This window comes from Nycticebus coucang, chromosome 1 (assembly GCF_027406575.1).
Source record: "Nycticebus coucang isolate mNycCou1 chromosome 1, mNycCou1.pri, whole genome shotgun sequence".
Classification (NCBI taxonomy): Eukaryota; Metazoa; Chordata; class Mammalia; order Primates; family Lorisidae; genus Nycticebus; species Nycticebus coucang.
This window is the reverse complement of record NC_069780.1, coordinates 125,498,950-125,515,146: the sequence shown is the minus strand read 5'-3', so window position 1 is coordinate 125,515,146 and position 16,197 is coordinate 125,498,950. Positions and strand designations below refer to the sequence as shown.

Sequence of the window (16,197 nt, the reverse complement as noted above, 5' to 3'; positions counted from 1 at the left end):
ACACAGAAGTGCTCAGGATGGTGACTAACATCATCTCTGCTCAGTAATTCACATGTAAAAGGCACATACGATAATAACTCCAAATACCAGGTAGAATTGTCTTCTATTGGCTTGGCGCCCGTAGCACAGTGGTTACAGTGCCAGCCACATACACCAAAGCTGGCGGGTTTGAATCCGGCCTGGGCCAGCTACACAATAATAAAATTGCAATAAAAAAAAATAACCAGGTGTTGTGATGGGTGCCTGTAGTTCCAGCTACTTGGGAGGCGGAAACAAGAGAATCTCTTAAGCCCAAGAGTTTGAGGTTACTGTGAGCTGTGATGCTACAGCACTCTACAGAGGGTGGACATAGTGAGACTCTGTGTCACAAAAAAAAAAAATTGTCTTCCGTTTCTTCATGATGGTTAGGCATTTGTGAAGCCCTGGTTCCTTGATTCTAGAACCTATGGATTATAACATGCATTAGTAATTTAAAGCTACTCTGGCTGCAGGAACAAGATGAGGAACCCCAAGCAGGATGCTTAAAGCCCTCCAAAGGAAGCATCAAGCTCCACAGACACAGCGTACAACCAGGAAACAGATCCAAAGTCAAGGTCTTTTCATGTTCAATATTTTAGAAGTAACAAAGTATTGTTAAGAAATCAGCACTACACAGCTAGCATATTAAAAGCTTTTTAAATGAATAAAGAATTCTAACTAGGCAACTCAGAGACTTGTAAGTACCACGTTGGTTTTTCCCCCTCCATATTTCTCTATATATTTTGTACTATTCCAAATGATATTTATTAAACAGGAATTCTTGTGTAAAAGAATGATAAAATGATAAAAAACAATGCAATTAATGCTGCTTAGTTACTAAGGCCATGTACCAATAAGTATACCTGCTGTAGTGCTATGGGGTCTATAAAAGTAGAAAAAAGACAATCCTTTTTTCTACTGTTTAGTTTTACATTATTTGAAGCAGCAAAAAAATGAAGTTATTTTAAATAGTTTAGCCATCAATAACTTTGTTTTATCCAATCTACCCTGTTTCCCCGAAAATAAGACATTCTCCGAAAATAAGATCTACTTACAGGAAAGATAAGGCGTCCCCTGAAAATAAGATCTAGCGCATCTTTCGGAGCAAATGTGTCTTTCGGACACTGTCTTATTTTCGGGAAACAGGGTATCTAGGTATCTCTATCTAAGCAGAGTACACTTTCTTTATAAAGAAAGAAAAATTTATCATGAGACTCATAAAACATGTAAATTGTAACAGAGAGGGACAGGGCCTGTAAAAATTTCTTCTGTAGAAAATATTTCTCATGTACACAACCACATGAAATGGCACTTAATATTTATATAAGTAGAAACAAAGATTTAATGACAAGCTTTCAAACAGTTGACTGCATTAATATATATTTTAAAATGTAAAAACAGGCAGGCTTTTGTTTTTTAGTCTTCTATGTAGGAGAAATATACTACTACTCAACCTCTACTGTAAGGTTGGCAGCCCTGAGAACTCCTTTCTTAATGTAGCATGTTATGAATGTATTCTTGCTCTCAAAGGAATGAGGAGCAGACATTTCCACATGCAACCTTTCTTTTGAAAGAGAATTTTCATATTAGCCATCAGAAAGCACAAATAGTGTATCCTACTATAATTCATTAATGAAATAAACATTTAAATATCAGATTAGATAGACATTATGAAGATGAGAAATTCAAGCAAGCAAGTAACTAATGGGAATAAGTATTTACTGATTTCTACCATATGCTTTTATCTGTAAGTTACAAGTGTAAGCTAAAGCACATGGGGGTGGTGGGAGACGGGAAAGAGGTGGGAGAAGAGAAAGAGGAAATGAAACTGTCTGCTTGGGTAGAGAGACTTCATGTGCTACTAAGTAACAAATAAGATGATATCATTTCAACAACTGGATGAAGTATTGAATATGCCTAATGAGACTTTAGTAAAAAAGGTAAAATGAAGAAAAGACAATGTCTGCAAAGGAAAAGGGAGTTGTCATAAAAATGATGGACAATTAACGTCTATTTTCATGTTTAAAAAAACTCTCATTTTTTTTTCAGTCTAATACATTTCAGATCACTTTTGAAATTTAACTGTGAATATAGTTTTTGAACATTTAAATATAGAGAGTGAAAACAAAGTTATTGCCAAACCAAATTACACACAGGAATTAAATTATCTAATAACTTTGATAGCAATTTACATTCAATGTCTATAAAAAGTAATTTAGGTGATTAGACATCATTAGTAACATACCCAGTTTTATTTCTGTCCAGGAGGCTGGGTGCCAAGGATCGGATATAAGCACAGGTACATATAAGCAGCAAGATTACAGTCAACAGACTCTGAAAATTGAAAATGGCAGACTAAAAAGAAAAAAAGAAAAATTAGTATCAGAAGAAAACCTGCACAGGCCAAAAAATGCCTGACAATTCCATATCAATAATCATGTTTTACTTCTTCAAAAAGGCAAACTGAAAGGTACATCTAACAATATTCAAAACCAGAATTACGGGGTGTTCTGAGGTCTCCAAGCTCTGCCAACAGCTGGCTGTATGACTTTAGTGGAATCATTAGCCTAAGTCTCTGTGCTTTGTAAAGCTGGCTGGAGAACTGGGAGACAGACTAAATGCTGACTAAAGTTTCTTTAATTCCGAACTTTTGTAGTATTAATACATTTTAAATTTAAACTATCCTGTTCAATGAGTTGCCAAAGACTATTAGACTTTGGTAAAACAAAGTACCTGGTCTTAAAGAATCACTGTGATTCTTTAAAAGTTATTTATTAAACGTTGAGCATACCCAATCCAATATCTGAAATCTGAAATGTTTCAAAATCCATACTTTTTTGAGTGGTGACATTATAACTCAAAAATCATCCTTCAAGGAAATGCGCACTAGACCACTTTGGGTATTGCATATGGGCTGCTTTTATGCAAATGTTCCACAATTAAAAAAAAAAAAAAGAAATTTGAAACACTTCTGGTCCCAAGCAGTTTAGATAAATATTGATCAATTCTTATTCTAAAAGTTAAAACTATCACAGAAATTGTAAGAAACTGTAAGTTTCCATAGTCAAACAGAAAATTATAGGTTTCCAGTCCAAGTAAAACGGAGGTAAACTTACGCTGTTCAAAATTCAGCTCAAATATTCCCCTTTCCAGGAAGTCTCCTTGAAACCATGTTCCTCCCTTCTCCTATTTCTTTTCTATTTCCATAGCAAACGGATACCTTTATTACAAGATGCATCCCTGAAGGGTGGATGCTGTGTTGTCAGACTCACTCTCCAGGACCTGACAATGTGCCTGTCCAACAGTTGAATGCCAATAAGAGATGGTGAAATTATTAAATGAAGTGCGGGAGTATCACTGTATATATAATAAAGAATATTTCCATTGGCTTGGCACCCATAGCACAGTGGTTATGGTGCCAGCTACATACACCGATTCTGGAGGGTTTGAACCCGGCCTGGGCCAGCTAAACTACAATGACAACTGCAACAACAACAACAACAAAGCTGGGTGTTGTGGGGGGTGCCTGTACCCCCAGCTAATTGGGAGGCTGAAGAAAGATAATCACTTAAGCCCATGAGTTGGAGGTTGCTGTGATCTGTACCAAGGGTGACATAGTGAGACTGTCTCAAAAAAAAAAAAAAAAAAAAAAAAAAAATTTCTATCATATACAGGGAGATAAAATACATCAATCTCACACAGCAGCCAGCAACATGCTCATTTAGTAAAGTCAGAAGCACATCCTAAGAAAACCAGGAATAAGATGTAACATGATAGTTATGAAAAATTTTGAAAAGGCCAAATCGGTATTTGAGATGGGTAGTTACCTGAAAATCTAGTAAAAAATGGTTACAGACATTTCCTTAATGTCTTTTTTAAATTAAATCATAAACACATAGATCATGTATACATTCATGCATTTATGGAGTACAATGTGATGATTTCATATATAATTAGGAAAGCTTACATCGCACTGGTTAATATAAACCTCATCTCGTTTAATTAATTATTGTGTTAAGACATTTATACTCTATACTGAATAGATCTGACATGTACCCTTCCTTGCAATATGCACCATAGATGTGATCCCACCATTCACCCTCCCTTGATCCGACCTCCCCATTTTCCTTCCACCCCCACTTCATCCTGGGCCACAGTTGTGATCTATTCTTCATATGAAAGTATGAGTGATTATAAATTGGTTTCATAATAGTATTAAGTACATTGGATATATGTATTTTTTCCATTCTTGAGATACTTTACTAAGTAGGATATGTTCCAGCTAAGATGGCTGGGCATATAAATGAAATAAACACACACATCAACAGTCTTCATAATTTGTTATATTAATATCCAGGTTAAAGACATAATGGAAAAAAGATAGCATCTAGAACAAAAAGCTAAAATATCTATGAATAAGCTTAATAAGAAACACATAACATTGGTATCAAAGAAAAACTGACAAAACCTTAAAATATGGAAGAACATAAAAATAGAACCAAGTGCTGTGGTTTGGATAAGGTTGGTTTGTCCCTAGCAAAGCTCAGATTGGAATTTGACTCCCAGTGTGATGGTACTAGGAGGTGTTGCCTTGTGGGAGGTGTTTGGCTTATGGGGCAGATACCTTACGAATGGCATGGTGCTGTTCTTCAGTGAGTTTGATCAGAAATAAAATAACTCCACAGAGTGGGTTGTTATAAAGCCAGAATGCCCCTCCAGTTTCCTGGACTTCATTTCTCTTTTGACCCTCTCTACATTGTTGTGATACAGCACAAAAGCCCTGGTCAGAGCCAAGGCCATGCCCTTGAACCTCTCAGCCAGCAGAACCCTGAGCTAAATAAATCTCTTTTCTTTATAAATTAATTAACACAAAATGGACTAAGACAACCAGTATACCAGGTTCTTATGCTGGAAGACAACTCTGTAAAGTAAACCCTGTTATTTTTGAAATAGACAACTGATTCTAAAGTCTATAAGAAAAGTAAATAAGCAGGAATAGCAAAAGCATTATCTTTAGATATGTAAACCTTTATGCAAACAAAGTGAAGGAATGCAGAGGTTTTTGCTGGGCAATTTTGTATATAATTTTCAACTTTTCTGGATTTCTCAAATTTTCTAAGTATTACTCTTATGGTCTAAAAAAGAAATGAAAATGATTTATAATTACCATTTTAATATGTTTTCTAGGCAAATAATTCATGCATATAGCAAAAGTAAAGTTTAATGTGCCTTGACTTTCAATGACTTTGAAAGTGATCTACACCTTGTAACTTAAATCAATGAGTTAACTAATGACAATTCTAGATAGAAAGCATAGCATCTCACATTGCTGACCTTTGAAAGGCCATGTTTTGAATATGTATATGATTAATAAGTAATATTGGATAATAACTTCATGAAATATAAAGCAGATTTCCTCTCAGCCAACATAACTAAACATATATTCAGTTTCTACTTTGGGAAATGAGGTTGGACAGTGGGGATTTAAAAAGGAATATGGTATGATTCCTTCCCTTGAGGAGTTTATGGCTTGCAGTAACAATTACTGATATTCACTGAGTACTTGTGTATTTATATTTATCCTCACATAACTGAGGTAGATTATTACCTTTAATATATAAGACTATTGAGGTACACAACAGTTACAATCAAGTTATAACAGAATACATATTTTTAAAAGTAAACACCAACTCACTGTAGCCTGTGCAAGTGATGGCTTGTACCATGTAGACAAAAGAATGCTGTCTTTATAAGGAAAAATCAGAAGAGCTTCAAGAGAAAGCAGGGAGAGTCAAACCTTGAAAAGGCACAATTTAGATGAGTAAAGAATTGTGTTAATAAAAAAAATAAAAATCAATAAAAATATTAAAAAAAATAAATGGATGACTAAAAGAATGAAAAAAAATTTTTGAGCAGTCTCCAGGCAAGACAGAAAAATGGGGAAAAATCCCCCACAGAATGAGTTTGCATCTTCAAGGAGCAACTTACTGTATTTGTACTAAGCAAAAGATTCCTGAAGTAAAATGGTTAAAAAAACTTTTGCAGGCTTGGTGCCTGTGGCTCAAGTGGCTAAGGCACCAGTCACATACACCTGAGCTGGTGGGTTCAAATCCAGCCTGGGCCTGCCAAACAACAATGACAGCTGCAACCAAAAAATAGCCAGGCGTTGTGGTGGGCGCCTGTAGTCCCAGCTACTTGGGAGGCGGAGGCAGGAGAATCGCTTGAGCCCAGGAGTTGGAGGTTGCTGTGAGCTGTGACACCACAGCACTCTACCCAGGGCGACAGCTTGAGGCTGTCTCAAACAAAAACAAAACAAAAAGCTTTTGTAAAGTAGGCTTACTATCTTCCTAACGGAGTATCCACATTCATGATGCTGCAATGTGTTCTTTTCTTCCCCAGAGGCCTTTTTAAAGATGCTTAAATGATTGACCTCCAGGACTGGTTTCTAAATAATACAGTGTGTGTGAGGTGGGAGAGGGTTAGGGCCGAAGACAAAATGCTGAGAATATGAGGGTTCATTATATCCTTCTTTCTACCTTTGTATGTTTGACTTTTTTTTGTAATAAAAAATAAAAAGGCACTTACAGACATGACTATTGTTAAAGAAATGAAGTGTGTGTATATACATTTGTGTGTGAAACCATTTATAAGTGAAAACCATTTACAAGAATGAAACATAGAATATATACAACTTTGTTCTGGGGATTTACAGACTACAAAATTTAAACAAATAATCTTAGGTGGTAAAGTCTTTTAGACGTACTGAGAATCTGGTCAAAAGTGTTTTTAACTTATGAACATTAGCCTGCCACCTATGTTACTCCCCTTAATGCTTAGCATCTGTTGTTGCATGATACAAAATTTTAGTCTAGGGTTAAAGGAAACAGATGTCCCTGGTCAGAGGAAAAATAATTGGAATTTTTATAGAAAAATGTTATTAAAGGGAAGAGAGGAAAGTAACAAAAAGGTAAGTACATTTAATTACAAAATAGAGTAAACAATGATAAAAAGGTGGTAAGTACAATCCACCTACTGTGTTTAATTTTCTGATCTTTTAAGTCATGAAATCTTTTTCAAGGTAGTCTGTGAGTTTTGCTCATGCCATGTGCTCTAGCCTAGTTGGTGAACTGACTCATCCTTCCAGTTGCAATTTAAGACTCACCTCCTCCCTGGAGTCTTCCCTGTTTCCACTACCCACACCAAGCAGAGTCAGGATCTTTGTATGTGTTACACATATACATCCTATGATAGCACCCACCCATCAAATTGTGCTGTAATCGTGCCCTCTAATTTATTAAGGTTTTCATCAGTCCTCTGTGATTATAAATAAAACAGTTCACAGCAGTCATTACAAAATGCTGAATGGGAATAAAATGAGCAATAATAAATCTTACGAAAAATGCAAGTGTAGGCTGGGTGCAGTGGCTCACCCCTCGAATCCTAGCACTCTGAGAGGCCGAGGCGGGTGCACTGCCTGAGTTCCCAGGTTTGAGACCAGCTGAGCCAAAGCGAAACCTTGTCTATAAAAATAGCCAGGCATTGTGGTGGGTGCTTATAGTCCCAGCTACTTGGGAGGCTGAGGAAAGAGAATTGCTTGAGCCCAAGAGTTTGAGGTTACTGTGAGTATCCCTGTCTCAAAAAAAAAAAAAAGCAAGTGCATACTTGGATAACAAATTAACAATGCACATTATTTTTTTTTAATATATATATATTTTTTAGAGACAGAGTGAAACAGCCACAACACCAGCTATTTTTTGTTGCAGTTTGGCCGGGGCTGGGTTTGAACCCACCACCCTAGGTATATGGGGCCGATGTCCCACTCACTGAGCCACAGGTGCTGCCCAACATAATGTGCCCAATAATGCACGTTATTAATAAAACAGTATATAGCCAGGTGTTATGGTGCATGCCTGAAATCCCAGCTACTTGGAATGCTGAGGCAAGAGAATTGCTTAAGCCCAAGAGTTTGAGGTTGCTGTGAGCTGTGACACCACAGCACTCTACAGAGGGTGACATAGTGATACTCTGTCTCAAAAAAAAATCCAAATAAATAAAGCAGTATAGATTGCTGAATATATTTTGTTAACCATTCAAGCATATTGCTTTGTATTTTATTAATTTAGCAATATTTTGGAAAATTAATTAGGAAGATGAAAATTTCTTTATGTGAAGGGCCCAGGCTGTAGGGTAAAATAAAGGCCTGAGGTAATTTCCATTCACTATCCATATCTTATATCACCATCTTGGAATTCAGATGTTCTATCAAGCAGGCAGCCTTAAAGGCGCTTAGACACTGGACAACATGGGTCCTTTTAACTTCTTTAAATTCTAAAGAGATAAACATTTTCAAAGGGTCTGGATGACTGAGGGCAAATTAGCTGGCATAAAATTCTAGAACTTCAGAATAATTCTCAAATTTAAGGCTTATATAATTTTCAGTGGCAGTGCAATGACTAACAATCTTCATTTTTTTTGCCATAGGTTAAGACATTAATATGTTTTAAGACTATACGAAATTAAGAGCTAAATTGACAAAAAGAATATAATGAAGGTAATTACATGATAAAGACCAATAGATCATTTTAAAGATGTCAGATTTTTATTTGTATCATCAATGAGATACGTTATACACTGTATTAAAATATAGCCCACCTCTTGCCAAGAATGACTTAGTAATAGTATTGAGATATTCACATATATGAAGAATAGGAGAGAAGATGTAATTAGCTTTATTAAAGTAAGTTGTCTTGAACTGTACAACTGCTTAGGTCCAACAGTTGGCCCTCCTTATCCATGGGCTCTGCATCTGTGGATTCACCTAAGTGTAGATTGAACGTACTTGGAAAAAAAATTGCATCTTTACTGAATACATTTATGTTTCTTGTCATTATTCCCTAAACAAGACAGTATAACAACTATTCACATGGTATTTACATTGTACCATGTACTATAAGCAGTCCAGAGATGATTTTGAGTGTAGAGGAAATGTGCATAGGGAGCTCTTCCTTAGAGCGCCCAATGGTGAAGGCAGGGGTTGTACGGCCACCTCTGTTATCTCTCTGTGAATTTATATTAATCTTAGTTTGGGTCTTCCTAAAGAAATAATTGCTTATTTTTCTGTTATATGAGTAAAATAAGCTGACCTTGAAAAGAAAAAGGAGTGCTCCAGAGCAAGCAGATCTTTATGGTTTTTACCTCACTGTCCTCAACTAATAATCAAGGTACAGAATCTCCAACTAAGAATTTTAGATAAAGCTTCGTAGATTATTTTTACCAAGGATTATATTGCTCTTGACTAAAAATAAGAGTATGCAACAACAAACGAATGTGTCTTAAATTCCGAAGTATACATTATACTTTTCAACATCTTTGTTTCTGAAAATACCACATTTTCCTCGCAGGAGCAATACTATAAAGCAAAGACTTTATCCCTGACAAAGACTGAACAGCAAAAATCAAAGTTATAAATTCCATAATGCCATAAAAGCAAAACTAAAGCTTTGTAATGACCCCTACACTCTTATTTTTATTTTTTTTACAAGACAGTGAGACAGAGTCTCACTTTATGGCCCAGGGTAGAGTGCCATGGCATCACACAGCTCACAGCAACCTCCAACTCCCAGGCTTAAGTGATTCTCTTGCCTCAGCCTCCCGAGTAGCTGGGACTACAGGCGCCAGCCACAACGCCCAGCTATTTTTTTTTTTGGTTGCAGTTCAGCCGGGGCCGGGCTTGAACCCACCACCCTCGGTATATGGGGCTTACTGACTGAGCCACAGGCGCCGCCCGACCTGTACACTTAAAACAGTAATCACAGGACCCATAATGCACGATACGTTTGCTAGTTATTACTGACTTTGTCTTTATTTTATCTTAAATAAAGGTTCCCTGCAAGTCATATGGATGACATAGATATAAGTAATACATAAAAACTTTTCACCCCACTCTCTTCTCATTCCCTAGAGTAAGCAGAAAATGACCATTGTTAACAACTTGGGACATTAAAAGACATCACCTCTGGCTTGGCGCCTGTAGCTTAAGGGGCTAAGGCACCAGCCACATACACCAGAGTTGGCGGGTTTGAATCCGGCCCAGGCCTGCCGAACAATGACAACTAAAACCAAAAAATAGCCGGGTGCTGTGGTGGGTGCCTGTAGTCCCAGCTACTTGGGAGGCTGAGGCAAGAGAATCACTTGGACCCAGGGGTTTGAGGTTGCTGTGAGCTGTGATGCCACAGTATTCTACCCAGGGTGATAGCTTGAGGTTATTTCAAAAAAAAAAAAAAAAAAAAAAGACATCAGCTCTTTTTCTGTGCATAAATATGTATTCATGGATGTTTTCAAAAAGGAGAGATATTATTATGCTATATATATTTTTTTCTATGACTTCCCTTTAAAAGACAAATCTCCCAATATACACCTGAGAATAAATTCTCCACGTCAGCGTACACTCATCTGTTCATTGTTTTTAGCGGTCTAGGACAGTGAGATGGCTAAGGGCAACAGACTTTAGAGCCAGACTGCCTCGTTTTGAATTCTGGGTCTACTCCTTACTAACTGTACCACGGCCATGTTACTTTATCTATATCTTAGTTTCCTAACAGAAAAAAAAGGGTATTATTTTACCCATCTTCACTGATAGGCAGCTTGCCTTCAGGTTTCTACTATGAATAATAATGTGCAACAGCCCACGTAAAGCTATTCTTGCATCTATGCAGGTATTTTTTTGGGTAGATGGGGGGGTGTCTTAGAATTGCTGGCTCAAAAATAATTCATATTTAAATTTTGATAGGTCCCATTCATTAACTTGTACTCTATAAAGGTTGCTATCAATTTTTATGTGCATACATACACACACAGTTTTTAGTGAATTTGAAAATGTTTTTGACAAAACCTAGATAATTCACGGCTTTCAAAAGAACTGAGAAAAGTGTTGGAAGTAAAATTTCCTCTCTAATGTAACATTAGTTTCCTATTGCTACTGTAACAAATAACGACAAACCTAATAGCTTAAAAGTCAAAAATTTATCTTATACTTCTGGGTGTCAGAAATCTAAAAAGGGTTTGGTACTTTCTTTTTCGAGGCCCTGGAGGAGGAATCTGTGTCCCTGTCCTTTCCAGCTTCTAGAGGCTACCCACATTCCTTGGCTAGTGACCCCAAATCACTGACCCTGATAGGTAAATCTTCTGTGACTATGACCCTAATGCTACAGTCTTTTAAGGACACTTGTGATTAAATTCCTTTCTCCTCTCCATAAGCCAGGATAATCTTCCCATATCAAAATTGTTACCTAACTCACATCTGCAAAGTTTCTTTAGCAATGTAAGGTAACACATTCACAATTTGGGATGGTCATTCTGTCAATCACACCTACAAATGTTTGCTTTTTGTAAAGAGGTATCCAGTAACATTTCCTTGACTCAAGGTTTCCTGTAGCACCCCATGGAGCACAACTTCAAAAGCAATCAGAATGGTCACCTTTGAGGTTGTAGAACATGATAGCCCTGCTTTGACCTTCTACCATTACAGGCAGTCCTTGATTACAAACATCTGACTGATGTATGACTTGCAGTTAAGAATAGAGGCTGTTACAGGTAATAGGTTATTGTACCTGTTACAACTTACATGCAGATTCCACTTACAAACAACCCAACAGAACTTACCTCGTTCAGAACCCTGGAGACCGCTTATACTCAGAGTTGTGCCCATTCTTCTAAACCATGACAATGGAGGCCCTTTTATTATCCCTCTGTACTGCAGACCTATTTTATAGCTGATCAGAGCTCCTAATATGCTTGAAAGAGTGTTACTGCACAGAGTTAATGTACCCAAACCAGAAGGAAATAATCTTGATGACTCATATATAACTATTTTGAAGTAAATTACAATTGGTTAAGTCTTTCGAAATAATGAAAATAACTGTCAGACTTTCATGTAGCCACAATTATAGTAGATGCAATAATTTATCAATGAATAGATGGAGGTTGGTCAATGCAAAGCGTAATTACTTGCAATGTCAACAAACCTTTAAATATCTATTCCAATCCGTTTAAAAAGTTAGGAAGTTTTTTTCAGATTCAATTTCATCCCTTTTTATCTATTATGATAATTTCTTACTTATAGAGTCATTTGGAATGCTAAAATTACATTCATCAAGTTTAGACATTAGAAATGGAAAGATAAAAACAAGGAATGATCCAAGCAATATAAAGTACAAAAAGAAAAAAAGAGAACAGTGAGAAAAGCAGAAGAAATACACATATTAATATGTGAGAAATGCTGTGCCTAATGAGGGCTCAATGGCTGGTTACTAAACATACTTAACCTGCAGACAGGTGTTTGACTAAACAGACAGTAGTTTTACTAGTCTTGGATCCCTTGGGCTCACCTTGGATCACCTTATTTTTAGGATTAATAAACTGTTTAACAAATTTTTTAAGGTTCATCTTTATGCATAATACTGGCTAGGAGCTTCAAATGTTGACTACATGGGAAGTAAAATTTTACCGACACATTAATTCTGCCAGCTTAACTAAAGCACACTTTTTTTTTTTTTTTAGAGACAGAGTTTCACCCTATTGCCCTCCGTAGAGTGCTGTGGCCTCACACAGCTCACAGCAACCTCCAACTCTGGGGCTCAGGTGATTCTCCTGCCTCAGCCTCCCCAATAGCTGGGACTACAGGCACCCACCACAACGCCCGGCTATTTTTTTTGTTGCAATTTGGCCTGGGCTGGGTTTGAACCCGCCACCCTGGGTATGTGGGGCAGGCACCCTACCCACTGAGCCATGGGTGCTGCCCTAAAGTACCCTTTAAAACAAGAATTGAATACTAAAGAATTTTTAAAATTACAAATACTAGTATCTTATTTCTATTATTAATACTTCTTTTACACGAAACCAAAGTAGTCTCTCCCTTTCTGAGAATGGAAGGGAACACAGATACGATACTCCTAACCTAACCATGATAAAAAGTATATAACTCGCTTAGCATTTTAGCATTTACAAATAAATCTAGGTCAGGTTAGCATATCCTAACTTGCCTCTTAAAATGGAAACCATGAAAATGCTAGGACAAATGTTAGCCCTCAGACGATTGTACAAACACATATTTAACCCATTTGTCCAAAATAAAAGACCAGCAGTGTTTGAAAAGATTTCTAATATGCAAAAAATTTAGTATTTTCTTTACCTCATAAATTGAAACTGTTTTGCTGTATGGTAGCATGACAACATACCAGACAGAGAAGCTTCCTCAGTTTACTATAAAAGCAAGAAATGAGGCTGGCTTAATGTTTAGACAACAGCACATAACTTGTCTCTTCTCAGTACCAGTGGACAATACTTGCATTAAGGAAATAATCCAAGTACATTACTTTTGTCCTTAGATAAATCAACATTTTTCTTATCAGTTGAATTTCACTTGTAAAATGAAAAAGGGGGGAGTGGATTAAATGACCATTTTTTTTTTCACTGGTCCTGTTTCAAAAATGTATAGAGAGACCAGCTGTACTTAGCATTTCCCACTCAGCTTTCATGGATTGAGAAAAGCTACAGCACACAGTGGAGGCACCTCAACTCTGTTTTCCACTGGTTAACACTGATGGTCATTTGTACTTATTTTCATCTGATTGTTATGGTACCTACGATTAATTTGCTATGTTTGTGATGCTTAGTTTTAGAGCTATTTCATGTGTATTTCTGATCCCAAAATAAGAGAACAAGAATGTCAAAAGTGTTCAGAGAAAGCATACACAATGATAAACGGTAGAGTTAAAAAGGGAATAAATGCTTCACATGTCCTTAAAAAATCATTTGACAAGAGAAAGTACTACAAAGGACAAAAAGCAAATCCTGCCACAAAAGGGAGCACTTTGACTACATGATCAGGAAAAGATAACGACTGACAGAAAGGAACAAGTTCCTATTATGGTGGACTCTGGCATGAAACCTAGCTGCTCGTTAGAATCACCTGGAACTTGAAAAAGAGATCAATGCCCAGAAATTTACCTGGTCTGGGCATTTATAGTTTCTCAACACTCCCTATGTTTTTAATTGTGATCTGGGTTGCAAGTGCTTTGCTAGAGGAACAGCGTCCACGTCAGACTGCAATTAGCCTAATGCAGTGGATTTCAAAGTGTAGTTCATAAATTCCTTTCATGCAGTCAGAAACATTACCTTTCTGCTAAATTGTTTTGTAGAATTAATGGCATTATTGCACAGTACAAAGTGCATGAGATTTGGTGTCAAAGCTGTTAAGTTTAAGCTTTGTTATTTATAAGCAGTGTGATCGTGGGCAAATCACTTGGCTCAGTGAATCTGTTTCTTCATATGTAAAATGTAGTCTGTGATGTAGGTCTGTAAAAAAAACCATGCATGTAAAGCACCTATCAGAGTAGGGGCTTCCCAATGGAGCAAGTCTTCACTTAAATGCCATCTATAGTTCTGGGAAACAGCAAGTTTAATCTGAACAAGGTTTAATTAATCCAATTTTATCACAGGCTAATTGATATAAACAAGAGTTAAATTCTTAAGGCATGTTTCTGGTCACAAAACATCACCAAACTTCTAAAGACCAAAACACATTAATATTAAACACTGAAGTACATGTGAGCTATACATACATTTAGAAAAGGTTCATGAAACAAGGTAATTATTCACCAGCTCATTCTAGTTCAGAGTCGCCAGTGGCTTACCCCAGCAGAGCAGGGTTAGGACGGGCACCAGCCGTGGTCAGGATGACAACCCGTGCTCACAGGGTACACTCACAGACACCCACGCTCGCTCACACTGGGACCACGCAGACATGCCAATGAAGTGAACATGGAAGTCTTTGGGATGTGTGAGGAAAAGCCCAGGCAGACACGGGAAAAAAGTGCCAACTCCACACAGACAGGGGCCTCAGCTGGGGTCTGATTTTTTTTTCTGCATCAACATTACTCCAGGACCTGCTGTATTTCCTTCCTATCCAATCAATTACCCAAGCTGGAGTGGTACTTCATTGCCACTCACCAAGTACCTCAAAATGATTTTCCTCATTATTCCTTCCTTTCAATCTGTCGTTGTCAGAGTGTGGCACTCTGACTACCTGGTTTACTGCACTTTTCAAGTTGATCTCCCAGATTCTTTCTCCATTTATTGTTACCAACTGGTTTTCTAAAATGCACACCTATATTTCCCTGCTTCACAGCCTTTATCAAGTAAGCAATTAAATACCATCAAAACATAAAGTTAAGCTTATAAAAGTCAAGCTACTTTGTTGCTAGCCTCACTGTCTCCACTCTAGCTAATGACTCCTGCCCTAATACTCTTCTACAATCAGCATTACGTCCTTGGAGATGTTTCCCAGCAGTTCCCAGGCAGAATCACTCTTTCTGCATAGTGATTTTCTACATTATCTATACTACAAGATGAGAGAAAATATTTCACACCTGTTCTGATACTAAGTTTAATTATAAAATGTGGCCAATAACCACTACTTTGCAGGGATTGTGAGCATTAAATGAGAATATCTGTAAATCACTTCACATACCAAGAAGACATGCAGATAAACTTCCTCATGGTAAACCAAGTGAAGGATGGTAGCTGGTTGCGATTCTAACCTTGTTTGCCTCAGTCTAAAGCCCATGCTCTTTCCACTACACATGTTGTCTTGGCACGTCTATCCCCAGAATCTTATTTACTTTGAGCACTAACTCTAACTAGTACCACAGATGAAGAGATTAAAAGACTTCATGTCTAAGAATTCCACCTACAGAGAGAGAAATATAGGCAATAACATATTATTGTTTTCTGATAAGATCTATGCCGGAGAGAGACTAGAAGCATACACATTGACTATGGATGCCCATATACCTACCTAAAGGGAGCAGAAGAAAATAGCAAGCAGTCAGGAAAGAGAAGATACTTGAGATAAATCTTGAAGGATGTTAGAAGCTGGGGACAACAAGGTATTCTGAAATTTCTTAAAAGTATTAATTCATAAGTGATGCAGTTGCTCTTTATATATATACTGACAGCTGCAGATCACTATTACTGATAAACATTTTTGTCCTTGAAGTGCTTTCTAAAAATGGATTCATTAAAGTACAGTTAATTTAGATTACTTAACATTACCACTGGGTTCCCTCACAAATAAACCAAGTTTAGGTACAAACTCAAAAAGATACCGAGACAGGAGTC

The 16,197-nt window shown here is 37.1% G+C and overlaps 1 protein-coding gene and 1 non-coding gene across 2 annotated transcripts in view; both read right to left on the bottom strand.

The window, feature by feature from the left end:
* The window catches only part of TMEM167A (transmembrane protein 167A), a 30,024-nt gene that overhangs the window by 11,787 nt on the left and 2,040 nt on the right, over window positions 1-16,197 (bottom strand). The window contains exon 2 of the mRNA XM_053587212.1: window positions 2,264-2,373. Coding sequence (XP_053443187.1) covers window positions 2,264-2,373 — 110 coding nt within the window. The remainder of the gene's footprint in view (window positions 1-2,263; window positions 2,374-16,197) is intronic.
* LOC128593522 (small nucleolar RNA U109) lies at window positions 1,443-1,577 on the bottom strand. Its single transcript, XR_008382373.1, has one exon. It is a non-coding gene; the product is annotated as a small nucleolar RNA U109 (small nucleolar RNA).